The following is a 20,788-nucleotide window of genomic DNA, read 5'->3' as shown; positions in this document are numbered from 1 at the left end:
TGAGTCGTTTCCCAATTTATAAATGGTCAAAGGATTTGAACAGGCAATTTTCAGAAAAAGGAACCAAAGCTATCTCTAGTCATAAAACCACCTGGGTTAAAATAAAATCCCAATTTTACTACCACTTTGGAAACATTGATAAATAATTTCATTTATCTGGACCTCTGTTTCCTACTTTGTAAAATGGGGATGATTGGACTCTTGACCTTTATAATTCCTTCAGATTCCATATCTATAATCCGACTTAAAAAGTTCTTGTGTTTTATATTATGAACAGTTAAGGTGGCAGATAGAGAAATAGAAGGGAGAGCATAGAGAAAGGAAGAAATAGAGGAAGAGGGAGAATGTAGTAGGAGAAGAAAGATTTAGATATGGAATCATTGAAATATTCTGGAAAGTATATTTCAGAAAATATTAACTAAATGAAGTGTTATAACAAAAATAGATCATATTATTAGTTCAAATACAGCTTATGTTTCCCTACTTTCTGTGGCACCCTTCTTTTTTGTCCCCATTTCTCCTCAAAAACCAAAAGAAAACATTGGTTTTTGTAAAACCTGAGCATAGAACTTCAGTTGGCTTTTGTCTTTTCCACTTACAGTTTTCTGTCATAAAGAGAGAAAGAACAAGTGTAGGCATATTCCAGTGGATCTGTCATCTCACCAATTTGCATACTCCATGGGGCAATGCAGATCAGAACTCATACATGCTTGCCCATCCCATCTAATTCTGAGGAGTCAACCCCAGGTGATAAAGGCTGTCCTTTTGCTTTCCCTTTACCGTATGTAAATATCAGTGGAGTACATGGGCTAATCATGTATCCCTTGCTCTTGCCCTGTATAAAAAATATATATATATATATATATATATATATATATATATATGTATATAAACACACACAGCTAACATTGTTATAACACTTTCAGTGTGCCATGTACTGTGTAAATAAATACATTACGGATATGTCATTTGATCCTCATACAACTCTGTGAAATAGGTACTATTATAACCCATACTTTACAGTTGAGGAAACTGGTAGAGGTTAAGTGACTTATCCAGTGTCCTACAACTAGTAAGAGAGATTGGATTTGAACTCAAGTCTTCTTGACTCCAGGCCTGGCTCTCTATCCACTGCATTGCCTAGCTGCAAGCAGCCATCTTTATTTTTTTTTCCCCCTAATTACATTTTTCAGTGACATCCTTTGTATTGCTTTGCCTTCATAATACTTGTTTACACAATGCTGTGGTCTTTTAAGTCCTATCTTTTGCCTCTCAGTTGCTTTTTGGTTGATCTCCAATGGCAGCTTTTCTGGAGACTATAACGTTCCATGACTTGGAGCCAGCCTTACAACATTGCTGGAAGAATATCAGTATTATAGAGACAGAGGCCTTTGTTTCAGGGACAAGCTGGGGCCATTAAAATAATTTCGTCAGTTTCCCAGCGGCAATCCAGCCCACTCTCTTCTCCTTCTAGTCAATTCCATACTCAAGTCATTATGTATCTGCAGATTGAGATAGCCAGTGTAGCCACAGAGGGGAAAAAAATCATCTCTGGGCTCCAGCATTAGTGATCAGAACAATTGCTCCTTGGAACTGGGGGTGAGATCTCAGGACCTCCTGACCCTTTCCTTGGAATAGCTTCTGGAATAGCCTCATTAGGTTTTAGGGAAAGAAAGGAATGAATTTAGTGGCATATAGCAAGGACATTCAAGATAAGCAGGATAGGATCGGCAGAACACAAGTAGAATGTATTTTAGATTAGTTATTGGGGTATTTTTCCCGATTGGAAGAAATTATGATAAATACATATTATATAATGCTTGAAATTTTAAAATAAATTAACCAGCATTTATTAAGTGCTTTCCCCAAGCTAGGAACTATGCTAAATACTCAGGATACAAATCCTGCTATCTGACTAGACCTGTTTTCCCAAAGCCTGTCCTTTTATGGAAGCTGTGTTTGTTCTTTACCCCCACCTCCACCCTGAGCTAACCTGTAGGTATGTGTAGTCATGGACTGGGTCAGCTGAGGAGGTAAAGGCCCTGGGCTCTGATACATATTCTTTTTTAAAGTTAATTTTATGTATTCTTTTTAAAGTTAATTTTACCTTTAAATTATGTTTTGATGACTTAGATCATAATCTCTTTTTCCAAAAAATTTTAAAAATCATATACTTGAAAAAAGTTGAATGCTTGCTTTTAATGATATTTTGCTTTTTTTAAAATCTAAGGACACAGAATACTGTTATTCCTTAAAATTTATTTTTATGAATGATAAAGACAGATTTTTAGAAAAAGAACATGGTATTTTTACTTCCTTTCCTAATTCCTGAGCCTAAAAATACTACTATACTTTGTTTGGGGCAAGAAGCAATATTATAATACTAGAGAATTAGCTGTATGGTCAAAGTTATTACAACACATTAACTTCAATTTAGAAACACAAAATGAATGTACCCACTGGCTTTTGAATATTTTTTAAAAACTTGTTCCTGGTTATATTGATAATTATCACACCATGGTTTGTTGTCTAGCAACTCACTCAGTCCCTATACTTATCCCCCTATAGCATCATTTCCTATTGCAACAGATTTCTGTCTAAGTCTGAGTGGATTGATAATCCAGTTTGGGAAGTATAAGTTTAGGAAGTAGTGAAACTATTTTTTTAAATGAAATTTAATTCAGTTTTTTTTAGTTTTTCCATTTTGGGGGGAAATATTGAAAGTTTTGACAGCTTCCTTTCTTATGGAAGAGAAAGCAACTGTGTATTAGAAAATCACTTTCAGTTACTCGTGTGCTTATAGAAAGCCTTAAAAAAAACTTGTTTTCCTCTAAACTGGTTATCTAGAAATTTCACATCCAAATTATTGTCCCTAACATTTACCAAAGATGGTATTGATTGCAGTTATTTTTTCTGTCTGTCTTATTTGCTTATTTGGATTAAATATCAGTGAAATATCTTTAACTTCTAAGTGGTGAGCTGTGCATAGTAAGGATAATTTCCCTTTATAGGGCTTTCTAGTGTGATTATTTAATAGCTTTTGCAGTGATCTTTTACTGTGATCATCTTTAACCAAAGTAAACTGAAAGAGCAAATATTGATTTTTTTAACTGTCTACTTTCCTCACATGCCGCTACAGGTGCCATCCACTCATATGTTGCCTATAGGAACTTATCAGAATTTAATGTTCTTTCCCACATTTTGCCTATTGAATGACTTTAGACTGCAAGGGTTGAGTATCTATAGGGTGAATGAACATCATCTTATTAGGCCATATGACCATTCATATTTTAAAACGTGAATGTATCCTGCCCTGGCAGAATTTGGTATATATTTATCTCTCCTCCTTCATTGACCTGTTTTGTGTTTTTGTGGATATTCTCTTGACCAAAGCAGATTGTGACTTCTTTAGTAAATGGTGTTCTGGTGCTATGGCAGGGGAGGCAGGGGCGTCACAAACACTCCACCTTCTCATGATAATAAGCCTTCCCAGATTAAGTTAGGTTGGCCGCCAGACAACAGTCCTGTAACTTGCCAGATCTAGATCTAGCCTTTCCAGAGTGGGTAGGGTCTATCAGAACTTGTGGCTCAACTAGCAAAGTTTTGAGAGCCTGGTATTATCTTATACCATGACATCCAGGGTATGAGCAAAGTTTAGTTTATAGTGTATTAAGGCAAAATGGACAAACCTTTAACTGATTGAAATGTAAGACAGCATTCAGGCACTATGCCAAACGTTCACTTGTAAGTTACTTGTTTGGAGCTCGAGACATCTTTTCTTACAAAAAATTTTTTTTAAATTGTAGTTAGTGGCATTCCTTGGTTATTTCCAAACCGTGTTGACTACACTCTGAACATCTTCCTCATCTTCCTGCACTGTGCTCTGCTCTTGGGACCTTAGACTCTGGGAGATGAGTTTTTCCTTTCTTCCCTCGAACCAGGTCACTTGCCAGTCATTTCCAAAGCATCTCAGTGTATGTGTCCTCTTCTTCCTGGTTCTCCTTCCATTCCATTAGAATGTAAGATGTAATATAGGTTGTTTGTTTTTCTTGCCTGTATTTGTATCCCTAATGCTTAGCAAGTAACTGGCATCTTGTTTGTTCACTTATTTCAGTTCTGTCCAACTCTTCACGATCCCTTTTGAGGTTTTCTTGGCAGAGATACTAGAGTGGTTTGCCATTTCCTTCTCCTGCTTATTTTACAGATGAGGAAACTGAGGAAGACAGGGTTAAGTGATTTGCCCAGGTTCACACAGCTAGTTAAGTGTCTGTGGCTTGATTTGAACTTAAATCTTCCCAACCCTAGGCCTGGTTATATCCGTGACACCAAGATACCCCAAATAATATCTAGTAAGTGTTTAATAAATGGTTTTTTTCATTCATTCTTCTGCCAGCCATCCATAGGTATGAAAAGATGGGAGATTCAAGAGAATTCTATGATATAAGGTCCCTGTCTTTAGTGAACTTATAGTTTAGTTGAGGAAGAAAAATTAATGTGATAAGAGACAGTAGATTTAATCCATAAACTCTGTGCTGTTGATGATTTCAATGAACACACATGATAAGTTGATAAGATTTCAAGTGTGTGTGTGTATGTGTGTGTGTAAATCACAGAGTCTTAGAGTTTGAAGGGACTTCAGAGGTTATCTTATTGAATCCGTACAAATGGTCATACATTAGACATAATTCATCCCATTTTAGTTAGTTTTAATTGTTCAGAAATTCCAATCCATACTCCCTTACATTGAGTCAAAATTTGCCTTTCTGTAACCTCTGTCCATTTTTTAGTTTTATGCTTGGGTCACCAAATATTAGGAGTACACAGTCAAGACAGAATGAGTGTTTTTCATCTTTGATCTTAGCTCCCTTTGATTCTTGAACCATGGGCAAAGTATGTAACTTCTTAGCCTTGGTTTCCCCGTGTATAAAACTAAGCTAATGACATGGTACTCTAAATGCTCAGGACTTGAAAGAGTGAATTAGCTGTTTAAGAGGTTATTGAGTATGGGAATTGGGTACTAATGATGTATTTCAGTAGTGCCTTTCATCCAGAGGTCTAGTAATGGTGACCATCTTCACATTTTGTGTAAAGAGAAGCCTAGGAAGACTGCATGTTTACTGTGCCCATTTTTATATACAGAAGCAAAGATTAAGAACTTGAGTTGTCTGATGTTACTTTATCAGTGACACTTCTCAGAAAGGGTATTTTGAGGCTTAGTAGTGGCAAGAACTGTGGATTCAGAATCAGAGGAAGTGGGTTCAAATGTTGGTCTGCTAGTTACTTCCTCTGTGAATTGGTCAAGTTCATCAGCAATAGTAGCAAAATATTATCTAGATTTTTGCCCTCTAGGTTATGACATTTTCTCTCATTTTGTTTTACTAAAGATTATTTAGGAAAGGATTGTGAAATTCACTATCATAAGGGTTTGTTTCAAATACAAATGACCAAAAAGAACAATTAGAGTTAGGTTAATGGTGTTATGTTATTTTTGATTTTGAAGCAAATTCCCTTCTCCACCCCCCCACGCCCCAGCCCATAAAGATGGATGTTGTGGAATTTTTTTAGAGCTAGTGTAACCTTACAGATCAGTTCGTCAACAAGAATTATTAAGTGCCTACTATGTGCCAGGCACTGTGTTAAGCACCAGAAACACAAAGAAAGCAAGGGGAAAAGTCTAATTTGGGAGACAGCATGCAAACATACAAAATAACTGTGTACAAACGTATATACAGGATACATTAAAGATAAGGGGGGAAGCTCCAGCACAAAGGAGGATTGGGAAAGGTTTTGTGTAGAGGGTAGGATTTCATCTGAGACCTGAAGGAAGCCCTGCGTCAGAGGGAGAAAATTCCAAGACTTATTCCCTGTCAGGTATTCTTTGATCTAGTGACACTAGCCCCTCCCCCTCCCCCGCCCATTTCACAAATAAAACATTCCATCTCTTGCTCTGGGCATTCTCTCTGTCTGTCTACCGTGCTTGGAACTCTTTCTCTTTTCTGATTATTGACCTCCCGACTTCCTTTTAATTCCCAACTAAAATCCGACATTTTAAAGAAAGCTTTCCACAGCCCCTCTTAATTCCAGTGCCTTCCATCTGTTAATTATTTCCTATTTATCTGAATATAGCTTGCTTTCTATATATTTGTTTGCATGTTGTCTCCCCAATTAGATTTTAATCCTCTTGAAAGCAGGGACTGTTTTTGGTTTCTTCATGTATTCCAGCACTTAGCACAGTGCCTGGCATATAGTAAATGCTTAATTATTGATTGATTGGGGAACAGCCGGTGAAAATGCATAGTTGGGAGATGGAGTAACTTGTTCAAGGAAACAGCAAAAAGTACTTGAAAGGGGGAGTAGGACGATGATAAAAGTAGGTGGGAGCCGGGTAACGAAGGTCTTTGAATGCCAAATAGTATTTTATATTTGATATTGGAATTAGTAGGGAACCACTGTAGTTTATTGAATAAGGATAAGGTGCTGTATGTGACATGATCAGATCTGTACCTTAGAAAGATTAGTTTGACAGCTGAGTGGAAGATGGACTAGAGTGGGCAGAGACTTGAGGTAGAGAGACCCTTCAGCATATTATTGCAATAGTGTGGGCATTAGGTGATGATGAAGTCCTGCTCCAGGGTGGTAGCAGCACCAGGAGAGTGAGGGGAGCATTTTTAAGGTGGGTGGTAGGGAAGGAAGAAGTGAATAAGTATGTAGTCCCTAATACATGTTAAGCTCCTAATACAACTATGTGCTAAGTGCTTTATGAACATTATCTCATTTGATCATTACAACAGCCTGATGCTATTATAACCACTTGGCATTTTAGGAAACTGAGGCAGAAGTTAAGTGACTTCCTCAGGCTCACACAGGTAGTATGTCTGTGGGCAGGATTTGAACTCAGATCTTCCTGACTCCAGTCTCAAGATTTTATCTACTGTGTTTCCCGGTTTCCATACAAGAGATATTATGGTAGTAATGTCAGGATTTGGCAAGAGATTGGATATGGAGGGTAAGAGTGCAAGGAATGGAGTAATATACCCAGTTTGGGAGCCTGGGATGGTGGTGATGCCATTGACAGTTATCAGAACATCAGGAAGAGGGGAGAGCTAGGGAGAATTTTGGACCTGGCAAGCTTAAGACATCTGTGGAATATCCTTTTGGGGATGTGCAATATAGTCAGTTGGAGATATGAGGCAGGAAATCAGGAGAGAGGCTAGAGCTGGGAATCATCAGCCCAGAGATGAGTGAGTTATTGGGAACTGATGAGATCATCAAGTGAAATAGCCAGCCTCACTTTAAGATGGACACAGGCCGAGCCCAACCTCCATTTCTCTCATCTTTCTAGTGGGGGTTCCATCATTTACTAGCTATTTGTCCTCTAGCTTCCTGGCACTCACTTTCCTCATTTGTCAAATGGGAGATGTTAGATAACATGGCCTTTGTGGACACTTCCAGGTCTACATTTATGATGCTAATAATTATTATAACTAACAGGTTTAAAGTGTTTTATAAACCTTATTTCATTTGATTTGAACAATCCTATAAGGTAATTACAATAGATGATATAACCCTATTTTACAGATGAGGAAATTGAGGCTAAGAAGTCACCTTACTCAGGGTAACTGAGATGCTTGGAAGAATGAGGGCTAGAACTTGTCTCTTGGCCAGTTCTTTCTCTGTCACAAACTACCTCATTTTTAAGATTTCTGTAAATAACCAGCATTTAAAATATTTCTATAGAGAAGTATAGAAAAGTAAGTTTCTTGTTAAATATTATGAGCTTGTGTATTGTGATGAAATAATGAGATTTAGCAGATACTCAAAGACCTACCTGGAGATTAATCTAGACTGATTGAATCAAGTGAGAGTGATTAACTGCTGATTAGCCTACTTCAAGTTAACTGGATTGTAATCACACTTTGAGAACACCTTCAGAACCAATCGATTTGGATGACACCAACCAATCAACTTGAAGCAGTGTGTAAGGACCGCCTCTGTTCCAGACCTATAAAAAGCTTCCACAATCAGTTTGCTGGAGAGAGTTCGTGATTGAAGCAGGCTTGTGGTAGAGGACTTGAGGAAGAACCAGACTAGGCTGGAACTCTAGGCTAAATAGGCTTTTTTCTTAACTTTCTGAACTCCATGGGAATATCTGTATGCTTTAATAAATATTTAATGCCCAAGGACTGGTGATAAAGCTTCTAATTTAAGGCGACCACAATTTAGATTTTTAAACATCACAGTATGAAACACTGGGAGGAGCACTAGCCTTGTTTGTGCCATCCTTACTTGGACATGAAACAGATGCTCTTAGGACTTCTAATTCAACCCTATAGTAACTAACATACATTGTGTTAGAGGATAAGCTCCCTTAATGTAGGGACTGCTTTTTTGTTGTTGTTTATTTGTTTTGTCTTTGTATATAGGGAATTGCCTTGCCTGTAGTAGACATTTACTAGATGCTTCTTTTTTTTCCTCCTAGGGCAATGAGGGTTAAGTGACTTGCCCAGGGTCACACAGCTAATAAGTGTCAAGTGTCTGAGGTCAGATTTGAATTCAGGTCTTCCTGAATCCAGGGCCAGTGCTTTTGCCCCCTTAGATGCTTCTTGAATCAAATTGCAATCATAACAATTATGAATTGACACTGACATTTAAATTTCACTGTCTCCAACATGTCAAAGAAAAATAATATTAACGTTGTACTCTGCATTGTAGATGCTCTGCCAGAAATGATTAAAAATTAGCATTAATACCCCAAGAACTGCCTCCCCCCCAATGGCTTCAGACATCTCCTTTACTCAGAGGAATTGAGGTAACAGTTATGGGAATGTTGAATAAAGAAAAGATCATGATACGTTAAAATAACACACTTGCATTAACATTCCAAAATAGTTGTCACTACTCAGTTTCTTCCTTGACCACTGTCCTTGAGGATTGCTTAGGGCTTGTTCTCAGCAAACAATGGATCCTTTGTGAATAGAGAAGTGTTGGTGGTAACCCCATCCTTTCTGTATTTGTAGAAAGAGGATACTGCCCTTAGATCATTTAATAGTCCAGGCTCTTCAAGGGTTTGAGTGAAGGCAACATGCATAACCACACTAGAGGTTCTCTTTGTTCTAAGTTTAGTTACCATCCCTAATCCATTTGTTCTAAAGGGAAAAATTTGGAAAGGATTTTTTAGACCAGAGAGAATACTATTTCTTAATATTTCTAGAGAAACGAAAAGGGAGTTGTTGGGTTTTTTTATGCTTAACTAACACTGTTGCTAGCCTTTCCAGAGTGAGTTCATAGTCCTACTTGTCTTCTATGTTACTGAAACAGATTAAAATCACGTCTCATGTTTATATAAGATTTTTTTTTTCTTCGTGGGGCAATGGGGGTTAAGTGACTTGCCCAGGGTCACACAGCTAGTGAGTGTCAAGTGTCTGAGGCCGGATTTGAACTCAGGAACTCCTGAATCCAGGGCCGGTGCTTTATCCACTGCTCCACCTAGCTGCCCCCTATATAAGATTTAAAGACAGTGTTTTACTTAAAGCAGCCCTGTGCATTCGAGAGTTCAGGTATTAGGATTTCCATTTTCCTGATGTAGAAACAGCCTAATGGAATTAAGTGACTGGATGTAGATCAAGATAGTTGGTAAGTTTCAGGTACACGAATGCAAAGAACTATAAACACAACCAAAAGCCATGGTAGAAGTTGGTGAATAAATAAATGATATATAAGTTCAGTTCTGAGATGGCAAACAGTGGGTACTCAGGGATATTTCATGGATTAGGTTCCATAAGTCTCTTCTAGTTTGCCAAGGAAAGCAGGATTCAGAAAAAGGATTATAATTTCGGGGTCTGTTGAAACGAAACAGTGGAAACCATTGGCCATTTCAGAGAATTTAGGAGCTTGAAGGGGAAAGGGAGTTTTGCTGGTCATTGGGGTTTGGTTTGGTGAGGATTTCAGTGGTTGGGAGCAGACAGGAGGAACTTTTACAAGGGGAAGGACATGCTGAAGGGAAATTCTGTGGCAACCACAAATAACAGAATCAGGTATAACAGTGCTCTAGTCTTTGGCAGGTCAGCGTGCCCCCTCGCTTCTGCTGAACCTGTTATCTGAAGATGTAAAAAGGTCTCTGAAGATCTTGAGATAAACAGTTCTGGGATACAGGTAGCAAATGCTGCCTTAGTGATTTTATGGAGGTGTCAATTTGAGACTGGCTGACATCACAGAGCGAGGTAGATCAATTATGTGCCAGCACTGAGGATACCTATAAAAATGAAAATCTCTGCCCTCACTCAGGGAGTTTAGATGATATTGGAGGAAACAGTGTAGCATAAATGACTATATAAAAATAAAGTTAAGGAAAATTTTTGAGGGGGGCGGGCAGGCAGAGGGCACTAGTGATTGGGATTGATGACGAAGGATAAGATACTGTGCCCTAATAAAGGCTTTCACCACAACTTTTGTAAAATACAGCGATAATGACTGTGAACTGCCCCCCTTATCAGTAACAATCTTTCTCCTCAGTTTCATCTAACAGTTTGTTTCTCTAATGCATTTATTGCAAACAGGCTGGCCTAGTGGATAGAAGGTCAGCCTTGGAGTCAAGAGGTCCATCCTCAGACACATACTTGTTGTATGACCTTAGGCAAGTCAATTAACCCTTTGTTGTCTTCATTGTCTCCAGGCAACTGCTGTCCAAAGCCAAGACTCTACCTCTGGTCTCTGAATTTGTTTTCCTTTTCTTTTTTCTTCCTTCCTTCCTTCCTTCCTTCCTTCCTTCCTTCCTTCCTTCCTTCCTTCCTTCCTTCCTTCCTTCCTTCCTTCCTTCCTTCCTTCCTTCCTTCCTTTCTTCCTTCCTTCCTTCCTTTCTTTCTTTCTTGGTAGGGTAATGAGGGTTAAGTGACTTGCCCAAGGTCACACAGCTAGTAAGTGTCAGGTGTCTGAGGCCAAATTTGAACTCAGGTCCTTCTGAATCCAGGGCTGGTGCATTATCTACTGTGTTACCTAGCTGCCCCTTCTGAATTTGTTGTCCAAAATAGGAGTTCCCTATATCAAAGAAATGGCAAGTGTGGACCAAACCAACAAAATGCTTATCTTGCAATATATATGTGATGGTTATTTGCATTTGTATCTGACCCTCTTAGCACAGTAAACTCTTTATGGAGAAGGGACTATGTCTTACTGAACTTAGTATTAGCTCTAGTGGAGCAAAGTGGATAGCGTGCCAGGCCTGGAGTCAGGAAGACTCTTCTTTCTGAATTCCCGTCTGGCCTCAGACACTTACTAGGTTTGTGACCCTGGGCAAGTCATTTAACCCTGTTTGCCTCAGTTTCCTCATCTGTAAAATGAACTGGAGAAGGAAATGGCAAACCACTCCAAATGGGGTAATGAAGAGTTGGACACAACTGAAGTGATTGAACAACAACACAGTTTTGCTGTGGTGCCTTTATTAAGCAAATGCTTAATAAATATGCAATGAATGACCTATTATTGTAGTCCTTTAAAAATATTCTAACCCTACAGTTTATTCAGTGGAATACCAGATATTTACTGAATTCCTCTTAGGTGCCAAGTAACTACTTTGGGTAAACATTTTGCTGTTATGCTATTGCCTTCTATAAATTACTATTTTTTAAGACTTAAGGATGTAGTTTGATAATGTCTTCCCTCTCCCCAGCCCTTTCTATGATATTGTCACTGATGTAAGAGGATGTTTGTTGAAATTGTTCAGATGTAGTTGTGACCTCTGTCTCATTTCTGCCATGTGGTTGGTGGTGACTAGTTCCTGGTATGTCCCCCATCTCTGCCCTTATTTCTGTACTGCAGAGGCATGACATCTGCCCACGGATCCACAAGCTCTGAGCCGGCTCTAGACTAACCATAAAGAGGCATTGTTAGAGAGGAGAGAACAAAGATGCCTGTCACATTCAGAATGCTGGTCTCTTGCTGAAGGGTGCTCATATCCTTGCCTGCCGCATTTCGGGGGGTGGAAGGGGTCTTTCATTTTACGTGGAAATGCTCTGATAGAGTAAATGACTTAGTTAACTTTATAACCTAGCTTCATTTCTGTGCAGAGAGGTATACCATAAGTATGCCCTGCTTTACATAACAAGAGAATTCTTTGAAGTGTCATAGGTAAATACTATCGATAGGAGAAAGAATTAGATAGGGGGAAAAAGGATTATTATCCCAATTTTGCACATCAAGAAACTGAGATTCATGAAGTGTTGAGTGACTTGCTTGAAGGTCACACAGCTCTTTAAGTATCTCAAGTGGACTTTGAACCTCGGTCTTTCTGATCTAGTACAGCGCTCTGTCCACTATGCCATATTTCCTCTCTTATCATAGATATATTTCCGGCATTTACTATAATTCTTTACAAGATACTGTAGTTTATGTCTTTCTCAAGTCCTCGTTCTTTTAGGGCATTTACCTTTCAATTTGGTTTTCTTGTTTTTCATTCCTCTTAAGGTAATTCCTTATGTTCATTGAGCCAAAGGCCAAATGTTATTCTCCCACTTTTGATCAGTTCTTTTTTGTCGGGAAGCGTTAGATCTTACACAGCTTTGCCTTAAATTAGCATGTCAGCTTTTTTGGATCGTAAAGTTGTCCTCTGTTTTACTTAGGTGACACTTTGATGTTCTCTGTAGGTTGTATCGAAAGTCAGATGTGAAGTTGACATTCCCTTTGATGATGGTCTTTGTCTATTTTGCAGTAAGACAAGTCGGTTCGAACATGTCGTACTCCATAAAGCTCTTTGTCACTTTGGGCAAGTGGTGTAACCATTTCGAACCTCCGTTTCCACCTCTTAGAAATAATGCCTAACATTTCCCCCCACCCATTTCATAAGATTGTTTTATTCATGTATTTAGAAGCACTTTAAAAATCACGAAACACGCTACATAAATTTATCATGCTACCATTTTCTTAACACTAGCTATGCCACCTGAAATGCCTCTTCCCATTTTGTTCTTGTGTGTAATCTTAGGGATTTTTTTTTAACCTCAGATTAATACTGAAGAACATGTGGATGCAGCCGACCAGGAGGCTATCTTGTGGGATCACAATATCCCTGAAGATATCTTGAGGGAGATAACCAAGCCTAAAGAAGTCCCAGCAGAAAGCGTTACTGTCTGGATTGATCCACTTGATGCTACCCAGGAATATACGGGTAATTTTGGGTTAGCCGATCATTATGTCATGGAAAATTAAAAGGACAGCAGTCACATTTGGTGATCTGTTGTTAAGTGTCAGTCTAAGAGTAAACATCTTCTTGCAATGAAATTCACAGAACAACTTAACTGAATGCAGTACAGCATGAGGGAGTTTGAATAGATTTAACTCTGCTGCCCTCTCCAGCTTTAAAATTTTGTGATCCTAATGTCTCATACCTGCAACTTTTAAAAATAATACTATATTTGTTTGTAGAAAAAGTCGACTTTTCTTGTCTCTGATTAAGTTGTATTTTACTTAAATGTCTTGAGCAAAGCAATGATGCTAATTTCTAGCCATAGAGACAGCTGACTGATATTTATGTTATATTTATACCATGGAACAATTGAAAGGGGGCAGCCAGGTCATTTAGTGGATAGAGTGCTGGGCCTGAAGTCAGGAAGACCTGAGTTTAAATTCTCAGACATTTACTTGCTATGTGACCCTGGGCAAGTCACTTAACCCTCTTTGCCTCAGTTTCCTCATATGTAAAGTGAGCTGCAGAATGGCAAGCCACTGAAGTATCTTTGCCAAGAAAACCCCAAAATGGCTTCATGAAGAGTTGGACACAATTAAATTACTGAACAACTACAGCAACAGCAAAAAGAATCAGTAAACTTCAAATCATGCAATTTTAAGATGATACCTCAGGATAAGATAATCCAGCCTCATTACTTTACAGATGAAGAAATGGTAGCCCAGGTTGGATAAGTGATTTACTTACGTTCACACATCTAATTAGTGTTATAGCCAAGACTAGAATCTAACTAGAATCTTCCACTTCCTTTTTCTTTATTTCTTTTTTTTTCTTTTTTCTTTTTGGAGGCAGTCAGGGTTAAGTGACTTGTCCAGGGTCACACAGGTAGTAAGTAAGTGTTTGAGGTCAAATTTGAACTCAAGTGCTTCTGACTATAGGGCTGGTACTCAATTCACTGCCCCTATTTCCTTTTTCAACAATGCCTTCTGAGGTGGCTTAATCACTTAATCTTTAAATAGTTTTAGATTTATAGATTAAAGTTAACTGACCCAAGCATAGAGCCTTTTAATAAATAAAAGGATTTTACTCTAATCTTTCACGGTCAAAATCTGATATCTGTTGTTAATCCTTTCCCTAATAAAAAACATTTTAGTTATTTCAAGGACCTAGATTCACAAACACTTTTAGCTAGAAGCTACCTAATAGATGATCTCATACAACCTGTATCAGAACCAGATTCCCCTTCAAAACATTCATAACAAGTAGCTATATTTTTCATGTTTGAAAGCTTGAAGTGACAGGGAACTCTACCTTTTAAGGCAGGTCGTTCCATTTTTATACAGTCTTAATTATTTTGAAGTTTTTTCCCTTCTTCTGGTACCTTGTGAGGCTACCCATTAATTACAGTTTTGACAAATTGAATTGTTTGACAGTTTTTCCTTACACAGAAATAAAATATGCCTCTTTGCACTTTCACCCATGATTCCTAAAGTTAGGCCTCCTGTGACTAAGAAGAAATTTCATCATTCTTCCACATAACTCTAAAATCCCTCTAAAATCTTTCTGCTTCATAAAAACTCCCCCCTAGTCTTTAAAAATAGAGATATCATGACATACTGTATGGCAGGCTGAGCCTGAGGTAAAAAACACCTGGGTTCAAATTCTCCACTTTGACTTGTAAAAAATGTTGTTCAGATACTCCCCATCTCTATTTTCTCTGTCTGTCTCTGTTTCTCTGTCTTTGTCTGTCTCTGTCTTTGTCTCTGTCTCTCTGTCTCTCTGTCTCTCTCTCTATACATACATACATACATACATACATATATATATATATTTATATATAAAAACTCAAATAAAGAGCTTTATATTTTTCCCTATTAAAATTCATCCCATCAGATTTGGTCCTTAGAAGCCTCCTGATATGTTCATGGTTCCTGATTTTGTCTTTCTGTTTGTGAGTGGTCCCTCCCACTTTCATGTCTTCTGCATATTTAATAAACATGATCTGTGCTTTTATGTAGTTCAGCAATGAAATTTTCAAAGAATAGAGCCAAGGACACTCACTAGACACCTCTCCAGATTGATTTTGAGCCATTAATCAGAACTAATTGACCTTGTTAATTAGCAGTTCCAGTTGTATCTACCTAGATACTATTATGCCTTGTGAAAATCTAAGTGTACTACATATATATATATATATATATATATATGGTATTTCCTTTTTCAGCCTTTCTAGTAACCAACCTTGACAAAAAATGAAGAGTTTTAGTCTAAAATGACTTTCAAAGGATTCATACTCTTTTAGTTGTTAGTGTTTTCCTTTATAAGTGCTCACAAGCTTACCGATTAATATTATAGTTGACAATTTCCCCCTAGTTGAAGGCAAGTATTCCTGCCTTTTGTTTGAAAAATCCAAATTCTACCCCCCCCAAAATAGCACAATATTTACCCTCTCCCATCCTAAAGTACCTTTTCTATTCTCCATGTTTTGTTTTTTTTTTCCCAAAAATCACTTACAGTGGCACAACAAAAACATATGAATGTTTTTCTGTGCCCTGTGATAGAGTGCATGTAAGTCTGGTGAGTTGAACTCTTTGTGGACTGATCTGTGTTCTTTTAGCATGTCCTACTTCTCTGGGTTTTCTTCTTGTTGCTAGCTATTTTTGTTTTATCCTTCTCTGTCTGAAGATTTTATTCTTAGTTGTTCAGTCAAATCTGACTCTTCATGAGCCCATTTGGGTTTTGTTTTGTTTTGTTTTGTTTTTTTGGCAAAGATACTGGAGTGGTTTGCAATTTCCTTCTCCAGCTCATTTTACAGAGGAGGAAACTGAGGCAAACAGGGTGAAGTGACATGCCCAACATCACACAGCAAGTGAGTATCTGAGGCCAGATTGGAACTCAGGAAGATGAGTCTTCCTGACTTCAGGACTGGCACTCTATCCATGGTGTCATCTAGCTGTCCTCTTTGTGCTTTAGCCATAAGATAAATGGGCCACAGCATAGAATGTATTAAACAGGTATCACATGGCAATGAGATGTGTTGGAATGGAGAACTAGATGTGGAAACTGGAGAACTGGGTTCAGTTACTGGCTCTCAGGTCACAGGCATGTTCCTCGGACCTTTTTAAGCTCTTATGTCCTCAATCCCAAGAGTGGAGATAATATCGTTAGGAATATCTGCTTCACAGGGTTGTTGGGAGAACCATCTTTTTCACAAACAGTAAAAAGTGCTATAGAAATGTGACTTAACCATGTATAATTTATAACAGATTGCCTGCCTTCTCAGAAAGGAGGGAAGAGAAAGGAGAGAATTTGGAACTCAGAATTTTAAAAATCAAATGTTAAAAATTGTTTCTATGTTAATTGGAAGAAAAATATTAAATATTTATAAAAAAGGGGAAAAGGAAATGTGAGTTATTGGTTAAATAGATGAATGGATTAATTCACTTAGAAGGTAAAAAAAAAACAGGAATAATACCCTGAGGTTTGAAATTGGAACTTACAGTTTAAGATCTGGTACTTCTAAGATTCCTTCATTTATGTTCTTTTTTCATTAGGTCCTTTGATATTCTTGACTTTTTGTTTTTCCAAATGAGTTGTTATTTTTTCTAATTCAGTAAAATATTTTTTGGTAATTTAATTGGGTTGGCATTAAATATATAAATTTAGGCAAATTTGTGTTTTTAAAAAAATTATACTTGCCCTGCCTAGCCATGAACAATGAATATTTCTCCAATTATTTAAATCAGTTTTTATTTGTATAAAAAATTTATATATAATTTTCTTTATATAGTTCGTGGGTTTCTTTAAGCAGGTGTACTCCCAGGAAAATGGTCAAAGTATATGAACAGGCAGTTTTCCAGTGAAGAAATCAAAACAATTTATGGTCATATGAAGAAATGCAAATTAAAACAACCTTGAAATATCATATTACAGCTATGAGATTAGCTAAAATGTTTGAAGAGAAAAGCAACAGTTGTTGGAGGGGCTATGGAAAAGTTGGCATACTAATTCACTGTTGATAGAACTGTGAGCTGATTAATCATTTTGGAGAACAATCTGGAATTATTCCCAAAGAGTTATTAAATTGCCTATACCCTTTGACCCAGCACTATAACTAATAGGTCTGTTTCCCAAGATTAAGGGAAAAGGAAAAGAATTTATATGTCCTCTGTATAGGGAAATTGTGGGGAATAGCTGAACAAGTAGTATAAGATTGTGATGGAATACTATTGTACTATAAGAAATCATGAGCTCTATGATCTTAGAAAAACATGGATAGACTTGCACAAAATAATGAAGAGTGAAATGAGCAGAAGCAAGAGAACAGTGTATACAGTAATAGCAATCTTGTTTTAAGAATGAGTGAATAAAGTCATTTTGACTGTTATAGATGCCCAAAATTAAATACAAAGGACCCTTGAAGGAAGATGCTAACTGTATCCAGATAAAGAACTGATAAACAGAAGTATGCATAGAATGATTTTACATATATGTATGTGTTTTTAAAGAAGAAAAAGGGTAAAAATTACATGATAACTTTATATTTATTTATTTATTTATTTTGTAAAAAAGAGATTTTATTAGGAGAGAGAAACATATGGCTGGGGGAACAGATCACTAAGGTGACTTGTCCCACTGGAGTAAGAGAAGACCTGGTCTTTTGTATCTTTACAAAACAAAGGGGAGGGAAGGGCAAGACAACCATGAGGAGATCTTTGAATAATGGGTTATCTAGGATATGCAGCATCCACCATGTCCTGCATATTATCTTGCTTATTGGTATACTGGGATCATGCTCTGTCACATCTCATACTTGGAGTGGGAGACAGGGCTGTTTTTCCCTTGGCCTAGGGAGTTGGAATCTTTTGGATTTCTTGAGTTCTCACTACATTTCCCCCCTCTTATTTCTGGGGAGAAAAGGGCAAAGGTCTGTCTTCTGTAGCTTCTTCATGGCTGAAAAATGGGGTGTAGAGATGTTCCTGTGCCTTCAGTGGAAGCTTTAATCCCAGGAGTAACTAGAGAAGTGACAATATTACAAATACAAGGTCCACACACACAGCAAGACGCATTGCAATGATTAAAATTGTAGGTATGAAAGGAGCAAGTAGTGAAAACAACCATGAAGTCCAGGATGGACAGCTGGAGAACAATTGGCTGTGAGAATCTGCCATCCATTTAGATGCATCATGTAACTCATGGATACGTAGCTCCACTTTGCAGGAGTTATTGATATAGATGAAGCACTAAGTATTCGGAACCCCGCCATTGTCTGCAAGTAAGTAGTCTAAGGCTATCCTATTGTCTAAAGAATCTAGAGACCCTTGGAGGTCTTTAAGGGCCAAAGCGGTTTTCAGATAACTTTATATTTAAAAGGAATAGGGGCAGCTAGGTAACACAGTGGATAGAGCACCAGCCCTGGAGTCAGGAGGACCTGAGTTCAAATCTGGCCTCAGATACTTGACAACTTACTAGCTGTGTGATCCTGGGCAAGTCACTTAACCCCAATTGCCTCACAAAAAAAAAAAAAAAAGAATAGCAAGTTGTAATGAATAGATTTGCAGTTTCATGTGCAATCATCTTTTTTTTTTATTATACTGTTATGAAAATGCTTATTTTATTCCATGAATTAAAAAAGAAAAAAATCATAAGACCTATTTCTGCCCCTTTCTATCCAAGTAACTTTGGATATCTGTCAAATCATTTGGACCACATTAGTAAAACGGAGATAATATTCATACTGTACCTCATAGGATTATTGTAAACTATAGCATGCTTTAGATAAGTGTAAGCTGTTATTATTCACTTAATTGTGCCCCATCTGGCCCTCAGGGACTGAGCCAGCTCTCTGTGAGCCATAAATAGTGTGTTTCTGTATGTGGGCATTAGTGTGTTATTACAACCTATTCTTAGTTCCCTGAGTCTCCTAAAACATGGTGGAATAAAATATCAGGATGAATGAAACCAAATGACATCCCAAGAGAAAGAGGGGGGTACATGGCTAATATATTACCAATCAATAGGCTTTAAGGCTTCTCAGCATTTGAAATAGCTGCTATAAACAAACCCCTTGGCATAGGCACCCAGGCTCTTACCCCATCATTTAGCCTCACTGACTCTTGAGTTTACACACAGTTCTAACAGGCTTGGTTGCTAGTTTTCCATCACACAGTGAGCACAACAGGAGCACCAAGAAGTAATGGCTGATATCCTATGAAGGGAAAGAAGTTAAAACAAAAAAACAAAACTAGACTGACCATAACCAAAACAGTACCTTTCTTTTATGTTTTTGTTTCTTTTTGTTTTTTTGCAGGACAATGAGGGTTAAGTGACTTGCCCAGGGTCACATGGCTAGTAAGTGTTAAATGTCCTAGGTCGGATTTGAACTCAGGACCTTCTGAATCCAGGGCTGGTGCTTTATCCACTGTGCCACCTAGCTGTCCCCAACCAAAACAGCATCTTGAACTGTTCAGTGTAATAGCAAGGTACCCTACATGATCTCAACAGGTAGACTGGGTGGAGTTTTACTGTAGCTTGGTACCAGAAACTGTTCCATTCAGCCCAGAAGTACTGTTTAAGGAAGCAGAAAGTGCATGATAGCTTTGGAAGGGTCTTTATATCAGTGAATTGTTTTTAAAAGTATTTCTCATAGGGAAGCTCCTGCCCTAACAATTTAAATGTGATGTTAATGGGACAGATCCTAGCCCGGGACTCCCTATACCCATGAAGCTGAAATTCCCAGCCCTCACATCCTTATACACATGCCTTTTTCCTCCTTGACCATTTCATGACAGCTAAAAGCAAATAGAGGTGAGCAAACTAACTCCATCTGCTTTTGGATATTTCCAAATTCTATGTTAAGGGCTTTGTTTTTAATATATCTTAGGTGAAAAGTGTTGTACTAGTTATGGCCATCTTAGATTCTAAACAAATTGTTTTTTGATTTGACAAAAAGTTCAATTAAACGCAATATTCCATTCCCTTACATTTTCTTTGAATCCGGAATTTATCTCATATACATTCATGACCTTGTAGATACACAGAATGATTCATGGTAGAAGCTTTGAAAAGCTTGACCTTCCAGTTGCTTTGAAAAGCAAGTTGGAATGCATAAAGAACATATTCATTTGGATAAAGTACATTGGAAATAGACATTACATAACAAGTAATCTTCCACAGGACCAGATTGATGAAAAATAAAATTTACTTTATATTTACAAAGGGCTCATCCTACGGTAGGGCTGCATCTATTTTGGGGCAATTCATATCACTTTTTTTTTAAAGTAAAGCAAATAGGAACTGTTTGTTTCTTTTAAAACGTGATCTGGATTCTGGATTTATATTTTGTGACTTTAACCCTGGTATTTTTTTTTTTCTATTCCTTATAGAGGATCTTCGGAAGTATGTCACTACAATGGTGTGTGTAGCTGTCAATGGTAAACCAGTACTGGGAGTAATACATAAGCCATTCTCTGCATATACAGGTATTCTTTTGTCTTGCATTGTTTTATTCTCTTATCCTATCAGTGAATCCAGTGTTAGTAGGAGTAAGTTCATACCAAACTCCACCAAGTGTTCAGTAAATACTGAGCTTCATATCTGGTTCATTACTGG

At 37.7% G+C, this 20,788-nt stretch overlaps 1 protein-coding gene across 1 annotated transcript in view; it reads left to right on the top strand.

Moving 5' to 3' along the window:
• The window catches only part of BPNT2 (3'(2'), 5'-bisphosphate nucleotidase 2), a 73,708-nt gene that overhangs the window by 30,671 nt on the left and 22,249 nt on the right, over window positions 1-20,788 (top strand). The window contains 2 exon segments of the mRNA XM_043986048.1: window positions 12,997-13,159; window positions 20,563-20,658. Coding sequence (XP_043841983.1) covers window positions 12,997-13,159; window positions 20,563-20,658 — 259 coding nt within the window.

This window comes from Dromiciops gliroides, chromosome 1 (genome assembly GCF_019393635.1).
Source record: "Dromiciops gliroides isolate mDroGli1 chromosome 1, mDroGli1.pri, whole genome shotgun sequence".
Classification (NCBI taxonomy): domain Eukaryota; kingdom Metazoa; phylum Chordata; class Mammalia; order Microbiotheria; family Microbiotheriidae; genus Dromiciops; species Dromiciops gliroides.
The sequence above is the reverse complement of the archived record's forward strand: the minus strand, read 5'-3'. Positions and strand labels throughout refer to the sequence as shown.